Below are 20,402 nucleotides of genomic sequence, written 5' to 3' on the forward strand. Positions count from 1 at the left end.
TTTTCATCTCTGCCACATCTTAATTTACATTTTATAACTTGAATTTCTATATTTAGAAGAGATGACTAACTTTCTCATGCTTTGGTTCCAGGGACTTAAAAAAGATGTCGGCTTCATTCCTTTGGTGAAGACTTCGCGTATGTGTTTATTTATCTGTGCCAAGAGATTTTACTCACCTTGTACCCAGAGGATGAATTAAGACAAATGGAAAGATAATGGAAATGCAGGGGGAAAAAACAAGAACAAAAGCCAACCTTGCATTCTCTTCCTGGCAAACTGCTTTGAGCTGCGGTCCTTTGCAGGCATGTTGGCGTGTTTGTGGGAGGGGAATGGTTGCTGGTAGAAAGGAATCTTCCAGGGCAGGGATTATTTAGCCCCGGTTTCTCTGAATTCATGGACTTCAGAGTGACCAAGGCAAGATGTGCATATGTTAATGATGACTCATATAATACTCGCTCTCAAGAGTTAGCTTTCAAACATAGGTTCTTTGGGGAGGACATAAACTCTTTTTCAAAAAATAATAACACAATTGTTTCCTCTTTTCTGTCTTCTGCTAAGTCCATCAGGCCATGTCATCACCAACAAAGAGTAAAATTGGATGTTTTCTTCAATGTACCTCTCCCCCCGCTGTTCTCCCTCCTACCCTTCTCTGCTTCTCTACTCTCCATTCATTGAAAAGATATTGCCTTCTGCAAGATAAAATCGCTGTCTTCCTGGAGCTTGCTGATCTTGGTGTCCACATGGCTGAGGATAGGGAGACTGGGGAAGGGAGGAAGCATGTGGTGCTCAGATGCTTTTGCTGCCGACGGTAAATCCTGAATTGGCTGGCTCACCCTTTTAAAATTCATTTGTCATGAACTTTTACAAGCGCCGATTTTCTTTTCTCGGGGGACTTTCTGACATTCTCCCCACACCTGTTGGATCACACTTGCAAAGCAGAATCCCAACAAAGAACCTCAGGGCACAACGCCTTCTAAATAGACTTCAGAGTTATTTCTATTGATTGCCCTTGGGAATCGGTGAAGCACAGAGAGGTTGGGCTTTTAACTGGAATTCACACTTATTTGGTGTACATTTCAATGCTTCACTGAAAGTTGATTAGCAGGAAATGGCTTCCCAGTGGTAACTGAAGACTAGAAAATGGGATTAAGAACTAAGAACTGCAGCCCTTAATGTACAGGAGTGCATTTAGAAAGATCTGCATCTCCAGACACGTTGTAAATTCCTGTTACCTAGTTCACTGGCCTGGATCTATTTGTCCATGACCCAGCGTTACTCCCTCATCCCAAATTGGGCTCAGAATATACTCTGGACATCATGGAGCTCCAACCATAATTCACCAAGCTGTGTGTAAACTAATCCAAAACCTGAAGACAATATCCATTAAGCCACTTTAAGAAAAATGGGGTGCAGGGAGGAACTTGTGGCAAATGGAGGTTAACGATGGATGCATCCACACGGGACCTGTCTTTGTGGAGCGAGCAGTTCACCACAGCTTTTGGAAAGATTATATTCCAAAGAGATGTGTACTTCAGTGCCTGAAACTTTCTTTGCTGAAGGTTGAAAATAGCTTCTAAGAGAATCAGGTGGGACAAAACACAAAGAATCGCTTTTAGGATAATTAAAACTATTTTGGACTCTTTTATTTATCAATCCGGTTTCTAATATAATTTTAGTTAAATGAAAGACATTCACAAAGAATAGTAGGCACACATACATGATTTCCTTCTTTCATTCTAGTTTACATGCTGTTGCTTTTAGAGAGCAAAATTTCGTGTTATTTCACAGGGATGGAAGCCTAATTGCCTTTACAGAAAGAATATTAGCCCAGCTTTTCACAACCCTAACCTCTGCAGTTCACCATGCTCACTGAAAAAAAAAAACAAAAAACAAAAAGAAACCTGACAAAACAAAAAGAATCAGTAACATTGAGAACTGTTTCTTGGCCTACCAGATGGGAGGAATCTCCATGTTTCCATAACCATCTCAGAGCCCAGCAGTTGCTGGAAAAAAATTGAGACTCGGAAAGCGGTGCAGCCCCTATAAGTAGACCTGCTCTTAAAGCACATTTTCATCTGGAAAATAAACTCGTAAGTGCCTGCTGGGTATTAATACCCATGTGCCCAGGTATCTTTATTACCTTTTGCTAGTCTTTGCTCCATGGGAGATAACCAACTTTTCAACACGGTTTCCCTGTTTCATTGAGTTTCACGAACCACTTGCATCCAAAAAATACTGCTGTGAAATAAATTTAAAGTTTCCAACATCATCATGCAGGGTGTGTGTAGTGTAGGCACAGGGCCATTGGGCTACGTGAAACAGTCACATTTGCTTTCCAGTGTTGTCTTACTTATAATCATACTGGGGCATGTGTAAGCGACAAGTCACACCCAGGTGGGAACTTAGGGTTTTATACATGTGGTGTTTTGATTTCTCTGGCCTTTGGCTGTGTTGCATCTCCCAGTGTTGACGGATTAGCTCCCTGGCAGTCTACCTGACTTATAATCTAGTAATTGTACAGCAATGCTTCACGTCTCTACACTCCTGGACATGGATGCGTGGTTTCTTTTGATGTGACTTACAACCACGAGCTGGAAAGTACGTCTTCCCATAGGTCCATTGACTTTGGCCTTTACATTTGGGTTTCAAAGTATCCACAGCCAAGAATCCACGGCACCTCACCATTGTCTCACGAAGTGGATAAAACAGCTCCATCTTTCACATGAGGCAAAAAGGAACAGAGGTTCAGCGAGCTGGCCAAGGTTACAGAGCACGTCAGGGAGAGAAAAAGGGTTGACTCTAGGGATCAACTCTCACCAAAACATCATTTTAAAAACGGCATCTATTGGGTTTTAGCCCAGATCAGTAAGAAACACTGTTTGCTTCTCATCTATTTCAGGATGAGGTGGTACTACTGGGACTAGCAATTTAGACCTATTTTTGGCTGGCTCATCGGAATTCAATTTAATAACTGTTGCCTTTCTTTTTGAAAACTGCTTGGCAGGATGGTGAAAAGGAAAAAAAAAAAATATTAAGAGGTTCCAATCAGGTGCTAATTGTTTGGAGGTGCGAGACAGAAAGGGACCATGAAAATGTTTACACCGTAAGAGAAAGCACAGGGCGAAAAAGAACGTGTGGAAGGATAGAAAAGTACAGATCCTGTTATAGAAGGAACTAATAGTCTCATCCTGACGCTACACGGACACTGCATTTTCCTAGCGGGAGCCGTTAGCTTTTCCTTCGGAGCTTCCTATGCTTTGTCTCTGTGCCCAGCTCTCAGTGCCATCTGGTGGCTGGTTCGCAGATGTTCAACTACAACACTGAGATCTCCTCTCGGGCTCACGCCAACTCTTTTTCCTGTGCCTCTGAAATCCTCCTCCTCTTAGTAAAGGATGCTTATTTGTCAAACACAGGGCAACAGGAAATTTTCCAATAAAGGCTCTCAAACTCTTATCCCCAGAACCTCAATAAAAACTCCCACACAACAGGTCTCTCTCTCTCACCTTTTTTTTTTTTTTCTTTTCTGTTTTGAGCAGTTGTTTGAAAGCCACAAGGGAAATGTCTTATATACTATGAAGGGCCAGAGGAGAACTTAAGAATATAACCTCTTACCTCCTGAGCTAGCATCCTTGAGCTCAAGGGAGTACATTGAGAGCGTAGATGGGGACTGATTTTGCATTCATTTGAAGACCCCAATCCTAGCAACTCAAAACAGAGATGCTTGCTTTATACACGGAGGATGTTTCCTGCACAAACAACCCGAAATCAACCGTCAGCTTCTCCTGCAACTTGAAAACAACCTCTTATTTAAAGAAAACTTTTTGGTTTTGTTCTGATTCTTTTATTATTTAAAGAGACTACCACTAGCCTCTTTGTGCTTGATTGGTAAGGTATTGGGTTTTAAGACACCAGGCTTTTGCAGGATATGACTGACAAAGCAGGACTGGGCCCTGAGCTTGGGTCATAATGTCATGGCTGCCTGGGGAGCTGGAAAAAAGAGCTGTCTTCTTTTCTGCACATAAACAAAATTATTTAGCATTTAAGAAGGTACTGTATGTGGCCTTCACAAATAAATTTAGGAACTTGGGTGAAGATTGCAGTCCCAAAGAGAAGATCTCCAGCACGCATTTGGCCCTTTACTTCATTACTTAATACCTCATCCACTTTTTCTGTGTCCTGTCCGTTGGCTGGGCTGTAACCCCCTTCAGGGCAGAGGCCGTGTCATGCGTCTGTAAATCTCAAACGATGCTGAGGTGGGAGAAACACTCATCCCTGCAGTCGTCCCGGTGCCCTACGTTTGAAAATCTGGGGAGAAGTGTTAAGGTTTCATTTTTCACTTTTTGTGGCAGGAAAAAGAAAAGAAGACAGAGAAGAGAAAGGGTGAGAACATTTTAGTATAAGGGGCTATGTTTGTTTGTTTTAATTTCTTAATCATTTTGGAAAGAAAGGGAAAGTGCTCAGACAATGTATAAAGAATAAAGCTCTCATGGCAAATGCAATAAATAATAAATTTCCATCTGGTGCTATTTGTTAAGTGCAAAAGTAATACCTATCAAATATGTATTAAGAAATCAGAAACATTTTTAAACATAATGTTTAAAATTTGCTCTTTCATTTTGAAAATATATTAAAGAATCACCATTCTTTCATTTTGAAAATATATAAAAGAATCCTTAATGGTAGTCATCTTGGTCAAATAAATAACCTTTATTTTCAATATGTCATTTGTAAATGTTATGTTGTTCTAATATTTGGTCATTAATAAATGCTTTTAATGTTAAATGCATTTTATGGAAGAATGATGAAGACCTTTTTAAATAAAGGGTGGTTATGACAGTGCCCGAGGTCAGCAACTGTAAAAGGGCACTAGGATTCTCTTTTGTTTTATGACCTTGACTTGAATGTGAATTAACTGGTCCTCTGTCTCCTTTGGAATGTGCCAGGCACTGGTGCCACGTGCAGCTCTGGACAACATTTTCCATCACTCAAGAAACTGAGGTCCTCCAGTAAGTCAGGCACCCCGAGTACCCTGAATATATAACCCAAATGCACTAGAATTTCCATTTTCTCCAGGCAGGCCATCAGAACAATAGCATCAGTACCTTTTTAACCTCATCTTACCTCCTTCCAGGAGGAGAAAGAAAAAAGGGATATTTAATTCCTCAAAATGTTGGAGTCTAAAAAAAAAATTTTGATGTACTTATTAAGTATAACAGCCTGAACTCTAAGGATCATAGATGGTAGTCATTCTAGAAATAACTTTTGTGTAATCTTCTTTTAAAATAAATAAATGAAATTATTGTTTGGATGCTCCAGTAGGAGCATTGTCCCACTTGCCTACACACACAGTCGATTATTTTTAAATAAATAGTTACTTGCTGGAATTAGTTGATCAAGGTTCCTGATTAAACTGAGGTCTGGTTGACCAGACATGTCCATTCTCTGAGAAGCAATAATCAGTTACCAGGTTGTGATGAACCTGAGCTTCAAATGTATCTGCCAAAGAAGGTCCCTGAATCACGGCAGTGTGTCTATTTACGATGGAACAATACATGGAAGTAGATGAGTTAAAATATGGCAGGGTTTTCCACATGATTCCAGAGTAACAGCAATAACAATACTAGCAGTCACAACTTGGCTTTATTTTGGTTCATCCATTCAGAGGACACTGTCTGCTAGGATCTTGTCCCGGGGCTTAAAGACTAGAGATTTAAAGCAAAATAAGAAGAGCAACCTAATTTATGCATTTACTAGGAAGTATCCATACTCTTGCTACCAACTATAAAAGAAACAGAGCAGACAAATCTTAACATCTGGCTCTAATTCCCCACTGAGGTGCTTACACACACGTACAATCTAACCCAATATGTTGTAGGTAAAGCAGAGGGAAAATTTTTTGTAACAGCTGGTCACCAGGTATCGTAGCTGATAGTTACAGACGTTGGATAGAGCTAAGACTGCAGACGTGGAACAGTATTATCTTGCAGAAACTGATGAAATATAAAACCAACGATCCCAACAGGAAACTGCTTCCTTGGTTCTGAAAGCTGGTCTCAGTTGTACTGATCATGTTGTCACACAAGAGGGGCCACACCCCCTCTTCCTCCAGCTGTTTCTGGTGGGAACTCTCAGAGAGCTGCACAGACTGAGGTCTCTATGAGAACTGTCAAATCGTAGGTTCTCTCTGCCCCATCTCTCCTTTTCCAATTCACAGGACACCAAAAGAAATATTACGTGAACACGAACTAGTTACTACAATAGCCCGTTAGAGGCTGACTCTATGTAAAAGGAAGAAAATGCTGGAAGCCATGTATACTGTACATCAGCTTTTCTCAAGAAAAAATATCCACATTCTAAGGGCTCTGAAAAATGTAGGAAGCTTGCCCTGTTACCATAGGTTTTTAGAACACCTCTAAACACACAAAAAATAGGACAGATAGTACCTACAAATTTCAACCACTGCTTAAACTCTAAAAGCATTTTTTGTATTATTTTGTTTTGATACAGAAGGGGAAACTCAGCTATAAAGAAATATCAGAAAGTATTTCTTGTGGCCGTCAGTCTCAGGAGTTTTCTGTCGCTTGCCTCCCCCAACTTGTGCTAATATTTTTAGGATGTGCTCAGGAGTATGAAGTAGGGTGCTTCTGTCCCTTGCCCTCCTCCCCAGTCACTCCCCCTGCCCTCATCCCATCACAAAAGAGCCTCCCCTCAAATGAGCCATTCCTTTTTGCTTTCGTCAATGGTCTCTGTGAAGTTGGGGTCGTTGCTCATGATGGCGGCGTCCGCGCTCTCTGCTGACTCTGCTCCCTTGGCCTCGTTGGTGTGGTAGGTGCCCTTGTGACGGAACATGTACCGGATAAGGAAGACCAAGGTGCAGAGGATGGTGAAGATCACCACGGCGATGACCCCTGGTGGAGACAGCAGAGGAACTAGAGGTTAACCAAATCCTGTATATCCCGCCAACACTTTCCCCTGCTTCACCATCGTTCCCTCAAGTGCTGCCCTCTCCCGTACGAAACACAGAACCCCAAAAGGACAACAACGATGTGGACTAACAACGTTGCTGCCACATCAGTAAACAGAGGATGCTGCAGCCGTCAGCCACTACAGCTGCCCCAGATGGGGAGCCCTGAGGGAACTCAGGATGAGAAAGCACAGGATACTGGCCCCAGAGAGCTGAGGTGCCTATCAAAGGAATGATTTCAGTGAGCCCAGACTCTTGCATCTTCCCATATATAGAAAAGAGCTAAATTCCTTAACTTGAGATGTCTGGTTTTCTTTAATGAATAGTAATCTTTTGATGTTCCGACTACCTGGTCTTTGTTGCAAAAACTCCTCTGTATCCCGGCTCCCCGCGGCTCTTCAGAGCAGCCCCTCAGAGTTACCTGAAATGCTGTGTCCTGAGCTTAAGTCCTCAGTTTTGTCCACTGAATAAGACATAATTCTCAACTTTTAGGCTGCGCATTTTTTTCAGTCAACGACAACAACAAAAACTAACAGAACTGAAAGGAGAATTAGACCAAATCACAATTATATTTGGAGATTTCAACATTCTTCTCTTAGTAATGATAGAACAATTAAACAGAAAATCAGTAAGAATTTAGGAGACCTCAAAAACACTATTAACAAACTTGACCTAAGGAAGTAATACCAATCCTATAAATATGTTTGGAAATAGAGGAGAAGGATATACCACTCAACTCATTTTATGAGGCCAGCATTATACTGACACTAAAACCAGACAAACACATTATAGGAAAAGAAAACGATGGAGCCATATACCTTCTTAATAAAATTTTAGCATCAAACTCAGCAATAGGTAGAAAATAATATATTATGACAAAGTGGTGTTAATTCTAGGAACGTAAGATTGATTTAATATTAAAAAATTAAGCAATGTAATTTACCACATTAAACAAATAAAGAAGAAAAACCATATGATCATCTTAATAGCTGCACAAAAGCATACGACAAACTTCAATACCCATTCATCATGAAGCCTGTCAGGAAACTATCAAGAGAAAGACACTTTTCAACCCGATAAAGGGCATCTTTGAGAAATCTACAGCTAATATTGTATTGAATAGTGAAAGATTAAACACATTCTCCCTAAGGCAAGACTGTCAGGTCTCAACACCTTTATCCATGATTGTACTGAAAGCCCTAGACAGTGCAATAAAGCAAGAAGAAGAAATAAAAAAGTGTACAGACTGGGAAGAAGAAAGAACACTATTCTCAGGTGATGGGATTGTCTATGAAGAAAATTCTAAGGAATATACAAAAAAAGGTTGCTAGAACTAACAATAAATTTAGCAAAGTGAAATTTGTATTTTTACATATTAGCAAGAAACACTTGGAAATGAAAGTAATAAAATAATGCCATTTATAACAGAACAAATTGAACACAGATGCTCTAGACTGTACACTGAAAATCATAAAACCTTGCTGAGAGAAACTAAAGGAAACCTGAATAAATGGATGAACATACCATATTTCAATGTCAATATTGTTAAGATGTTCATTTATAGATCTAATGCAATCCTAATGAAAATCACAGCAAACTTTTTTTTGGTAGAAATGTATAAGCTGATTCTGAATTTTATATGGCAGTACAAAGGACCCAGAATAGTAAAAATAATTTTGAAAAAAAAAAAAGAAATGATTGTAGCAGTTACACTGCTTATTTCAAGACTTACTATAAAGATACAACAATAAAATAAGCATGGTATTGGCCAAAGAAAGACATATAGATCAACAAAATGGAATAGAAAACCCAGAAAAAAGATGTACACATATGCAGCCAATTGATTTTTGACAAAAGTACCATGGAAATTAAATTGGAAAAAAATATAGACTTTTCAAGAAGTGATCTTGGAATAACTAGATATTCATTTGGCAAATAATAACTTTGACTTTTATCTCATACTATATATAGGTGTTAACTCAAAGTGATTATAGACTGAAAAATAAAAATGAAAACTATAAAACTTCTAGGAGAAAACACAGGAGAAGATCTTCACAACCTTGGGGTAGGCAGATTTTTTAGAAAGAATTAAAAAAATCACAAACTATAAAAAGGTTAGAAAAATTGGACTTTATCAAAATTAAAATCTCCTGCTTTTCAAAAAATACCACTAAGAAAATGAAAAGGCAAGTCACAGACTAGAAGAAAATATTCACAATACATATGTCTGAGAAAGGACTTGTATCCAGAATGCAAGAAGAACACTTACAACTCAATAGCAAGAAGTCAAAAAAGTCTAACTAAAAGATGGGAAAGATTTAAACAGATATTTCACAAAAGATTTGCAAGTGGCAATAAGCACATGAAAAGATGCTTGACATTACTAGTCATCAGATAACTACACATTAAAACCACAATGAGTTACCACTATTCATCTACTAGATGGGTACAATTAAAAAGAATGACAATACCAAGTGTTGGTAAGATTGTGAAGCAACTTGATCTCTCAAATATTGCTATGGGAGTGTAAAACGGTTCAACCATTTTGGAAAACTATATGGGAATTTCTTATAAAGTTAAATATCTTCTTTCTATAACCCAGCAATTGCACTCCTAGGGATTACCAAAGAGAAACAAAAACTTTTGTTCACACAAGACTTGGACAAGAATATTCATAGCAGCTTTATTCAAAATAACCCAAATCTGGAAACAAACCAAACACCTGTCAACAGGTGAGTAGATAAAACAGATTATAATACCTTCATACAATGGAATACAACTTGGCAATAAAAATTAACAGACCACTGGTACATACAGCAATGTGGATAGATCTCAAAAACGTTATGTCAGGACTTCCCTGGTGGTGCAGTGGTTAAGAATCCTCCTGCCAATGCAGGGGACACGGGTTTGAGCCCTGGTCTGGGAAGATCCCACATGCCGTGGAGCAACTAGCCCGTGCACCACAACTACTAAGCCTGCACTCTAGAGCCTGCAAGCCACAACTACTGAAGCCCGCGTGCCTAGAGCCCGTGCTCCACAACAAGAGAAGCCACTGCAATGAGAAGCCCGCGCACCACAACGAAGAGTAGCACCCGCTTGCCACAACTAGAGAAAGCCCACACGCAGCAACGAAGACCCAATGCAGCCAAAAATAAATAAATTAATAAAAAACCCAAAAACGTTATGTTGAGTGACAGAAGGCACAACGGATTACACACTATGTGATTCCATTCATATGAAACCCTAAAAGAGGCTAAAGTAATCTATGTGACAAAAGCAAGTGGGGAAGAGGGAAGGATGAATTACAAAGGGGGCACAAGAGAACTTTTAGTGGATGGAAATGTTCTGTGTCTTGACTGTACCTGTGGTTAGGGGTGCATGTGGCTGTCAAAAGTCACTGACCTGCTACACTTAAATAAGTGCATATTATACTTCAATAAAGTTGATATTAAAAAAGCAAAAACAATGAGGATAAGGATTATACCAGAACTTTGAACAATGTGCTTTGAGCACCATTTTGAATGTATTCTGATTTCACAGTCACATATATATACAGGTGTTTACTTTCTTCCTGTGGAAAATAAACCTACTGACTAAGCTGAGTTGATTGGCTGAGTTTAAAACCCTTGATAAGCTTACAATATTCGCCATACTTAGAGAGGCAGGAAACATTTTTATGAAATAAGGCAGAAGAAGCAGGGAGAAAAGAAGGCAACAGGCAACAGGGTATTGATACTGATCCAGACACGAGGAACTATACTAGGAGAGTCGAATTATTCTGCAGGTATTCTGGTGAGAGAAGAAGACTGGAATATTTTAGATACTCTGACTTATTAATTTTCTTTTTAAAAAAATATTTATTTATTTATTTGTTTATTTATTTATTTATTTTGGCTACACCGGGTCTTAGTTGCAGCATGTGGACTTCTTAGCTGCGGCATGCGGACTCTTAGTTGCGGCATGCAAATTCTTAGTTACAGCATGCATGCGGGATCTAGTTCCCCAACCAGGGATCGAAGCCCTGCCACCTGTATTGGGAGCATGGAGTCTTACCCACTGGACCACCAGGGAAGTCCCTGCTTATTAATTTTCTGATAATTTTTATTAAGATAACTGAAACCAGACTGGCATAGTCCTTCCTGATTTTGTAGTAAGCTATTATGGACCATTTGGGATGCAAGGGGATGAGAGTGGAAAAGACTGGAGGGAATAAAGAAACGTTCTGGCTGTTGCCATGACTGCCTGCTTGCATGTTCTGATGCTGGCTAGCTCCCTACTATTCTTCTTTTTTTTTTTTTAATAAGTCAGCATAAAAAGTAGCCAGGTTACATTGACCACACTTTCTCCACAAGGTGGGTGTACTTCTCAATCTTCAGTCATATTTAAACAGCGAAATGAATTAAGTACAAATCCAGATAACTCCTTTTCCCCCAGACTATGGTTTTATTGAAAATGACTACTCCCCACAGATGAGAAGTTACAGGAAAGCCTGTCCTGTAAGTCACCTACCTCCGATGATGGCCGAGTTTCTGTTGACTCCATTTCTTATAGCCTGGCCTTGTCCTGGGTTATACGGAAAATCAGCACTGGCTGTAGAGGAAGAAATGAAAAGACATATATATCATTTATCCCAGATAATTTTATACCTAGTTTTTCATACAACCCTTCAACAGCCTGTTTTCCCAAATGAGATCTCCTTTTCATCTAAACACATTTTGCTGTTGTTTCCCACAAGAATCACAGCCACTTCAGTGTCTGCTGTTTGCCTTTGTACAAGTCCCAGATGGACAGCATATCTCTTTGGGAGGAGTATTAACAAATCTTAGAACTACCTGAGCTGGCCTGCTTTGGTTCCACTGACAGACAAGTTATGTATTAGAATACTTTTTCTTAAGTTTGGCTGAAATCTGCTTCCAACCCACTTTTATCCTTTTCATAACTGGTGGCTCTGGATATACTCACCAATGAGCTTTTTCCAGCTTACAGCATTAGTTTAAAAAGTAATCATTAAAAATATTTTTTAAAATTGAAGTATAGCTGATGTACAATATTATATAAGTTATAGGTGTACAATATAGTGATTCACAATTCTTAAAGGTTATACTCCATTTATAGTTATTATAAAATATTGGCTGTATTCCCTGTGCTTATTTATTTTATACATAGTGGTTTTACCTCTTGACCCCCTACCCCTATCTTGCCCCTCTCCCCCTCCCTCTCCCCACTGGTAACCACTAGTTTGTTCTCTATATCTGTGAGTCTGCTTCTTTTTTGTTATATTCATTAGTTTGTTGACTTTTTAGATTCCACATGTAAGTGATATCATGCAGTATTTGTCTTTCTCTGTCTGACTTATTTCACTTAGCATAATGCCCTCCAAGTCCATCCACGTTGTTGCAAATGGCAAAATTTCATTCCTTTTTATGGCTGAGTAGTATTCCATTGTATATATATATGTATCACATCTTCTTAATCCATTCATCTGTTGATGGACACTTAGGTTGCTTCCATATCTTGGCTATTGTAAATTATGCTTCCATAAATATTGAGATTGCTTCCATATCTTGGCAATTGTAAATAATGCTGCCATAAATATTGGGGTGCATGTATCTTTTCACATTAGTGTTTTTGTTTTAAAAAGTAATCATTTCTTTAAATGAATTTTACATGGCTCTAGTAAAACATTATACACTTCAGGAATTTGTAAGAGGATAACATATTATAAGTGTTGAGAAGAATATTAACTGCCTAATAAATTTTCTATCTCTCCCTATTTCAACAAGCCTTTGCAGAATGCCTACCATATGTCAGGCACTATTCTAAGTGCTGGGGATATACAGTAAACAATAAAAAAGATTAAAATTGCTATTAATGAGAACTTTCCATGCCTCATTGAAGAGTTTGGTTTATATAGTCAAAATACTAATCTGAAGCATGGATGTGGTTTAGTTATGACCCTATTTATAGTGAACTGCCTGAAATTATGGGGCAGCTTCCACGTTGTAACTCACACACTCATAGGACACAGTAAGATTTGGTTATCAATACACATAATTCCCCAACGTCAACCCCCCTTCAAAGACTGAGAGCTGTTTTTCAAGGATAAAGGCTTGCACCTTCACTGCTCCTCTGGGGCACAGTTTCTAGGTCTTTTGACATTGTATTTACCTTTCTCTGGACTCTATTTGGTCTACATCCTTCTAAAAAGTCAAAAGCTTCGTAGCTTGTAACTGGCCTAGTTGGGATTAACACCCAGGTAGGGTTAATTCCAAAGTCAATAATCTTCCCTATCCTGCCTTTCAAGGGCTAGGAAGACACAGACAGGTAAGCTGTAGAGGAAATGCCAGCTTTCAGACAGTTTAGCTTACGTAGGGCCTATGGGAGGAAGAGCCTTTTCTTCGGGGTTCAGGGAGACAGACTTGTTTTGTTTGGACACATTGAATCTGAGGTGCCTAGAGGATGTACGGTGATAACTAATAGACATTTGGGTGAGTGGGTCATATGTCTCGTCTCCTTTTGATAAACACAGAAATCTCCTGACCCTTAAATTTCAATAATATAAATCTTCAAAATATATTTAGTAACAAAAAAATTACACTGGCGATTTTGTCATTATTCTGTTGTTTGGTATTCATGATACTACAAAACTGTTTGCTCTTCTGCTTCAGGTAACATGGATGGTGGGACACAGCACAGCTCCTGCTCCAAAGAGAGCTTTGCGTCCTTGGCCACAAAACTGCAGAAAAACACAGATGCCTAGAGACTGACATCCTCTCTCTGGTTCTCTTGAAGTTATTGATACAAACACTAGTGGAAGGTATGGATGTGACCTGAGATGACCCAAGGAGAATAATAAGAGCTAGAAAAGAACATTAAAAATACCCCAGGATCGCCTCTGTTATAAAATCTGAACTCCTTGACATGGGGAGGAAGGCTTCCCTTGAGATGAATTTCTCTCCTGCCTCTTGCCCCACGGAACCACTTTTCCAACTCAACATTCTAGGCACACAGATTCCTGATGCTTGAGGGGGACGTGTCTTTGCTCATTCACATGGCACTCTCTGCCAGGACACCTGGTTTGCCCCTCTTCTCTTTGTCCATTAAATCTTGCCTCTTTCCTGAAACCATCCTCGGCCACCTCAGATGAAGTGTCTGCCCTCCTTTCAATGGCTATCACCTTAATTCTCATCACTCCTTACATGGTATTCATCCTCTTAAAGACAGGGGCCAATCTTAATTATATTTGCAGCCCCAATGACAAATAGTGCAGACAAGTAGCAGAGCTAATTGGATGTTCGTTGACCGGTATAATTAAAATCAGTCCATTAAGATGTGCGTAAACATTTGTATAGCCTCTTCTAATAATAAAGTCTCCCATGCAGGTACAATTTTGAAAGTCAGCTGCCTAAACTCAACTCTACCCTGAAAGCAAGGCAGCATTCTTACTCTTCCCAACAAAGGAAAGGAACATATTGAATACAGAAAAGCTGCTAATAATTCCTGTGTCCACTAGTCTGGTTATTATCAGAAAACAGTCAGTGGAAACCCCCAGGCCCAGCAGAAGTCCTCACGAAATCCAAGGACAGGGTTCTCTGTTTGCATGAGCATCCCTATTTTCCTGGCTTTGTTTATACCTTGAGCCTGGTTGTCCTAATGCTTGTGAATGCTTACTCCCTGGAGGCAGATCCGTTTTACCCTGGCACGCAGACTGATTTGCTACTTGGACAGATATATTTCAAATGATTTCATTGTAACTGTCCTTTCCCCTGGGTACCGACATACTCTTGGAAATGCACATAAAGAAACATGGAGGCCAAGAGACACAGATGAGGCCAAACCACAAACCTCATCCATGACACGTGCTCCATTCTGCTGCTGACCTTTACGCTCCCCCCACCTCACCTCCTCCAAGTTTGCTAGGAGAGCAGAGCCATTTTAGTGGTGCTGGAGTAGCAGGGAACCTATATTTGGGAAATGTAATGAGTAGGTCCAAAATAGACTTTATTTTTATTTATTTATTTATTTATTGCCATTGAGCTGGACACTTTTTATTGATTTATTTATTTTTGGCTGTGTTGGGTCTTCGTTGCTGCACGCGGGCTTTCTCTAGTTGCGGCGAGCGGGGTCTACTGTTCATTGTGGTGCTCGGGCTTCTCACTGCGGTGACTTCTCTTGTTGTGGAGCACGGGCTCTAGGCGTGCGGGCTTCAGTAGTTGTGGCACAAGAGCTCAGTAGTTGTGGCTCGCGGGCTCTAGAGTGCAGGCTCAGTAGTTGTGGCGCACGGGCTTAGTTGCTCCGCAGCATGTTGGACCTTCCGGGACCAGGGCTTGAAACCGTGTCCCCTGCATTGGCAGGCGGATTCTTAACCACTGCGCCACCGGGGAAGTTCCAAAATAGACTTTAGATATTAAGTCTCAGGACCAGATTTGTGTCAAATAGGCAAAGACTGTATTCAATACACTTTTCTTCTGGGTCCCAAATGACACTTGTGGACAAAGAATGTCACCTGTCAAAGGATGCTGTTCCTATCAAGCCATCAGCCACACCCACCCCCACAGTGCACCCTGAGGAGATTCAGGATGGAGAAAACAGGATACTGGCCCTAGATAGTTAAGGTGCATATCAAAGGAGTGATCTCTGTGAGGCCAGACTCTGGAATTTTCCCATACATAAAAAATTGCTAACTTCATTAACTTGAGATGTCTGGTTTTTCTTTAATTAATAGTAATCTTTTGATGTACCAACTGCTTGTTTTGGTTGCAAAAACTCCCATATATCCGGGCTCTTCCCTTACCTCTTCGGAGCAGTCCCTCAGAGCTATTTGAGAGTCTGTCTCCCGGGCTTAAGTCCTCAGTATGCCCACTGCATAAAACATAATTCTCAACTTTTTGGTTGTGCATGTTTTTTTTCGGTTGACACACTACATGATAACACTAAAGTGTGGTGCTATTCCAGCTCTGATTTAGTGTCTCCTGGAAGCGTGTTCCTGCTTATTTCCCTTGCACACATCCTGTTTGTCTGGTCATCCCCTTTACACTGACAGACCATGTTTCCTTTGCCCCGTTATCCAGAGGTCAGCTCTCCTCCCCGCCTCCCCCCAGCAAGGACAGGCAGACATGTTGCTGCAGGAACTGATGGTGGGAGATCCTTCTCCCGTGGACATGCTTGTTAAACAGCTTGGCCGACGCTGCAGAGCCCACAGAGAAGGCACATGCATCCCAGGCCCCTAAACACACTCAGACAGTTCCACACACAGACGGCCTCCCTTCCCATCATCTCTGTCTTCAACCTGGGAAGCAAGCTGAGAGCTCAGCGCTGGTGCACCTGCCCTTTCCCTTCCTCCAACTTCAGGTCGGAAAAGAAAGGGAAGAACACACACACTCTGTAAGAGCCGGCCCAGGGGGAGTTGCTCCTCGTGATCATACAGATATAGTAAAATGGTCAGAAATTAGGATAGGGTGAGTAAAAATACACCTTCTTACCCCCAAAGAATAGAAACCCTGACTGTTTTATTCCACTTCTAAAGGCCTTTGCCTGCCCTTTGCTACATTCTAGGAAGACTTCATCAGAAGAAGAAGAGTAAAAGAAAGGGTCAGAGAAAATATTTGAAGAGATTATAGTTGAAAACTTCCCTAATATGGGAAAGGAAATAGCAAAGAGAGTCCCATACAGGATAAACCCTAGGAAAAACACACCAAGACACATATTAATCAAACTTACAAAAATTAAATTCAAAGAAAAAATATTAAAAGCAGCAAGAGAAAAACAAAAAATAACATACAAAGGAATGCCCATAAGGTTATCAGCTGATTTTTCAATGGAAAACTCTTCAGGCCAGAAGGGAGTGGCAGGATATACTTAAAGTGATGAAAGAGAAAAACCTACAACCAAGAGTACTCTACCCAGCAAGGATCTCATTCAGATTTGATGGAGAAGTCAATAGCTTTTCAGAGAAGCAAAAGCTAAGAGAATTCAGCACCACCAAACCAGCTTTACAATAAATGCTAAAGAAACTTCTCTAAGCAGGAAATACAACAGAAGAGAAAGAAAACACAACAGAAGAGAAAGACCCACAAAAACAAACCCAAAACAATTAAGAGAATGGTAATAGGAACATATATATCAATAATAACCTTCAATGTAAATGGATTAAATGCCCCAAGCAAAAGACACAGACTGGCTGAATGGATACAAAAACAAGACCCATATGTATGCTGTCTACAAGAGACCCACTTCAGACCTAGGGACACAAACAGACTGAAAGTGAAGGGATGGAAAAAGATATTCCATGCAAATGTAAATCAAAAGAAAGCTGGAGTAGCAATACTCATATCAGATAAAATAGACTTTAAAATAAAGAGTGTTACAAGAGATAAGGAGGGACACTACATAATGATCAAAGGATCAATCCAAGAAGATATAACAATTATAAATGTTTATACACCCAACATAGGAGCACCTCAATACATAAGGCAAATGCTAACAACCATGAAAGAAGAAATAGACAGTAACACAATAATAGTAGGGGACTTTAACACCCCCCTTACACCAAGGGACAGATCATCCAAACAGAAAATAAATAAGGAAACACAAGCTTTAAATGACACAATAGATCAGATAGGTCTAACTGATATTTATAGAACATTCCACCCAAAAGTGGCAGAATACACTTTCTTCTCAAGTGCACATGGAACATTCTCCAGGATAGATCACATCTTGGGTAACAAATCAAGCCTCAGAAAATTTAAGAAAATCTAAATCATATCAAGCATCTTTTCTGACCACAACGCTATGAGATTGGAAATCAATTAAAGGAAAAAAACTGTAAAAAACACAAATACATGGAGGCTAAACACTGTGCTACTAAATAACCAAGAGATCACTGAAGAAATCAAAGAAGAAATAAAAAAATACATAGAAACAAATGACAATGAAAACACAATGACCTAAAACCTATGGGACGCAGCGAAAGCAGTTCTAAGAGGGAAGTTTATAGCAATACAATCTCACCTCAAGAAACAAGGAAAATCTCAAATAAACAATCTAACCCTACACTTAAAATAACTAGAGAAAGAAGAACAAAGAAAACCCAAAGTCAGTAGAAGGAAAGAAATCATAAAGATCAGAGCAGAAATAAATGAAACAGAAACAAAGAAAACAATAGCAAAGATCAATAAAACTAAAAGCTGGTTCTTTGAGAAGATAAACAAGTGATAAACCCTTAGCCAGATTCATCAAGAAAAAAAGGGAGAGGATGCAAATCAATAAAATTAGAAATGAAAAAGGAGAAATCAGAACTGACACTGCAGAAATACAAAGGATTATAACAGACTACTACAAACAACTATATGCCAGTAAAGTGGACAACCACAAAGAAATGGACAAATTCTTGGAAAGGTACAATTTTCCAAGACTGAACCAGGAAGAATTAGAAAATATAAACAGATTTATCACAAGTAATGAAATTGAAACCATAATTAAAAATCTTCCAACAAAGAAGACTTCAGGATCAGATGGCTTCACAGGTGAGTTCTATCAAACATTTAGAGAAGAGCTAACACCCATCCTTCTCAAACTCTTCCAAAAAATTGCAGAGGGAGAACACTCCCAAATTCATTCTACGAAGCCACCATCACCCTGATACCAAAACCGGAAAAAGATATCACAAAAAAAGAAAATTATAGACCAATATCACTGATGAACATAGATGCAAAAATCCTGAACAAAATACTAGCAAACAGAATCCAACAGCACATTAAAAGGATCATACACCAAGATCAAGTGGGATTTATCCCAGGGATGCAAGGACTCTTCAATATAGGCAAATCAATCAATATGATACCCCACATTAACAAATTAGGAATAAAACCCATATGGTCATCTCAATAGATGCAGAAAAAGCTTTTGACAAAATTCAACACTGATTTATGATAAAAACTCTCCAGAAAGTGGGCATACAGGGAACCTACCTCAACATAATAAAGGTCATATATGACAAACCCACAGCAAGCATCATACTCAATAGTGAAAAACAGAAAGCATTTCCACTAAGATCAGGAACAAGACAAGGTGGCCCACTCTCACCACTGTTATTCAACATAGTTTTGGAAGTCCTAGCCACGGCAATCAGAGAAGAAAAAGAAATAAAAGGAATACAGATTGGAAAAGAAGAAGTAAAACTGTCACTGTTTGCTGATGACATGATACTATACATAGAAAATCCTAAAGATGCCACCAGAAAACTACTAGAACTGATCAATGAATTTGGTAAGGTTGCAGGATACAAAATTAATGCACAGAAAGCTCTGGCATTCCTATACACCAACAATGAAAAATCAGAAAGATAAATTAAGGAAACATTCCCATTTAACATCACAACAAAAAGAATAAAATACCTAGGAATAAACCTGCTTAAGGAGGCGAAGGACTTGTACTCAGAAAACTATAAAACACTGATGAAAGAAATAAAAGATGACATAAACAGATGGAGAAATACACCACGTTCTTGGATTGGAAGAATCAATACTGTGAAGATGACTATATCACCCAAAGCAATCTATAGATTCATTGCAATCCCTATCAAACTACCAATGGCATTCTTCACAGAATTAGAACAAAAACTTTTACAATTCATATGGAAACACAGAAGACCCCAAATAGCCAAAGCAATCTTGAGAAAGAAAAACGGAGTTGGAGGAATCAGGTTCCCCAACTTCAAACTATACCACAAAGCTACAGTAATTAAGACAGCATGGTACTGGCACAAAAACAGAAATATAGGTCAATGGTGAAAGATAGAATGCCCAGAGATAAATCCATGCACATATGGGCACCTAATTTATGAGAAAGGAGGCAAGAACATACAACGGAGAAAAAATAGCCTCTTCAATAAGTGTTGCTGGGAAAACTGGACAGCTATATGTAAAAGAATGAAATTAGAACACTACCTAACACCATACACAAAAATAAACTCCACATGGATTAAAGACTTAAATGTAAGACGAGACACTATAAAACTCTCAGAGGAAAACATAGGAAAAACACTCTTTGACATAAACCGCAGCAAGATCTTTTTTGACCCACCTCCTAGAGTAACGGAAATAAAAACAAAGATAAACAAATGGGACTTAATTAAATTTAAAAGCTTTTTGCACAGCAAAGGAAACCATAAACAAGACAAAAAGACAACCCTCAGAATGGGAGAAAATATTTGCAAATGAAACAACAGACAAAGGATTTATCTCCAAAATACACAAACACCTCATGGAGCTCAATATCAAAAAAACAAACATCCAATTAGAAAATGGGTGGAAGACCTAAATAGACATTTCACCAAGGAAGACATACAGATGGCCAAGAGGCACATGAAAATATGCTCAACATCATTAATTATTAGAGAAATGCAAATCAGAACTACAATGAGGTATCACCTCACGCC

The 20,402-nt window shown here is 39.3% G+C and overlaps 1 protein-coding gene across 1 annotated transcript in view; it reads right to left on the reverse strand.

Moving 5' to 3' along the window:
- Positions 1–1,621: 1,621 nt before the first annotated feature.
- CNTNAP2 (contactin associated protein 2) overlaps positions 1,622–20,402 on the reverse strand; it is a 1,523,154-nt gene continuing 1,504,373 nt past the window's right edge. Inside the window, exons 23-24 of the mRNA XM_057550506.1 lie at positions 11,474–11,554; positions 1,622–6,908 (exon numbers count right to left, since the gene is read on the reverse strand). Coding sequence (XP_057406489.1) covers positions 6,709–6,908; positions 11,474–11,554 — 281 coding nt within the window. The 3' untranslated portion in view covers positions 1,622–6,708. The remainder of the gene's footprint in view (positions 6,909–11,473; positions 11,555–20,402) is intronic.

The sequence above is a fragment of the Balaenoptera acutorostrata genome, chromosome 7, assembly GCF_949987535.1.
Source record: "Balaenoptera acutorostrata chromosome 7, mBalAcu1.1, whole genome shotgun sequence".
Taxonomy (NCBI): domain Eukaryota; kingdom Metazoa; phylum Chordata; class Mammalia; order Artiodactyla; family Balaenopteridae; genus Balaenoptera; species Balaenoptera acutorostrata.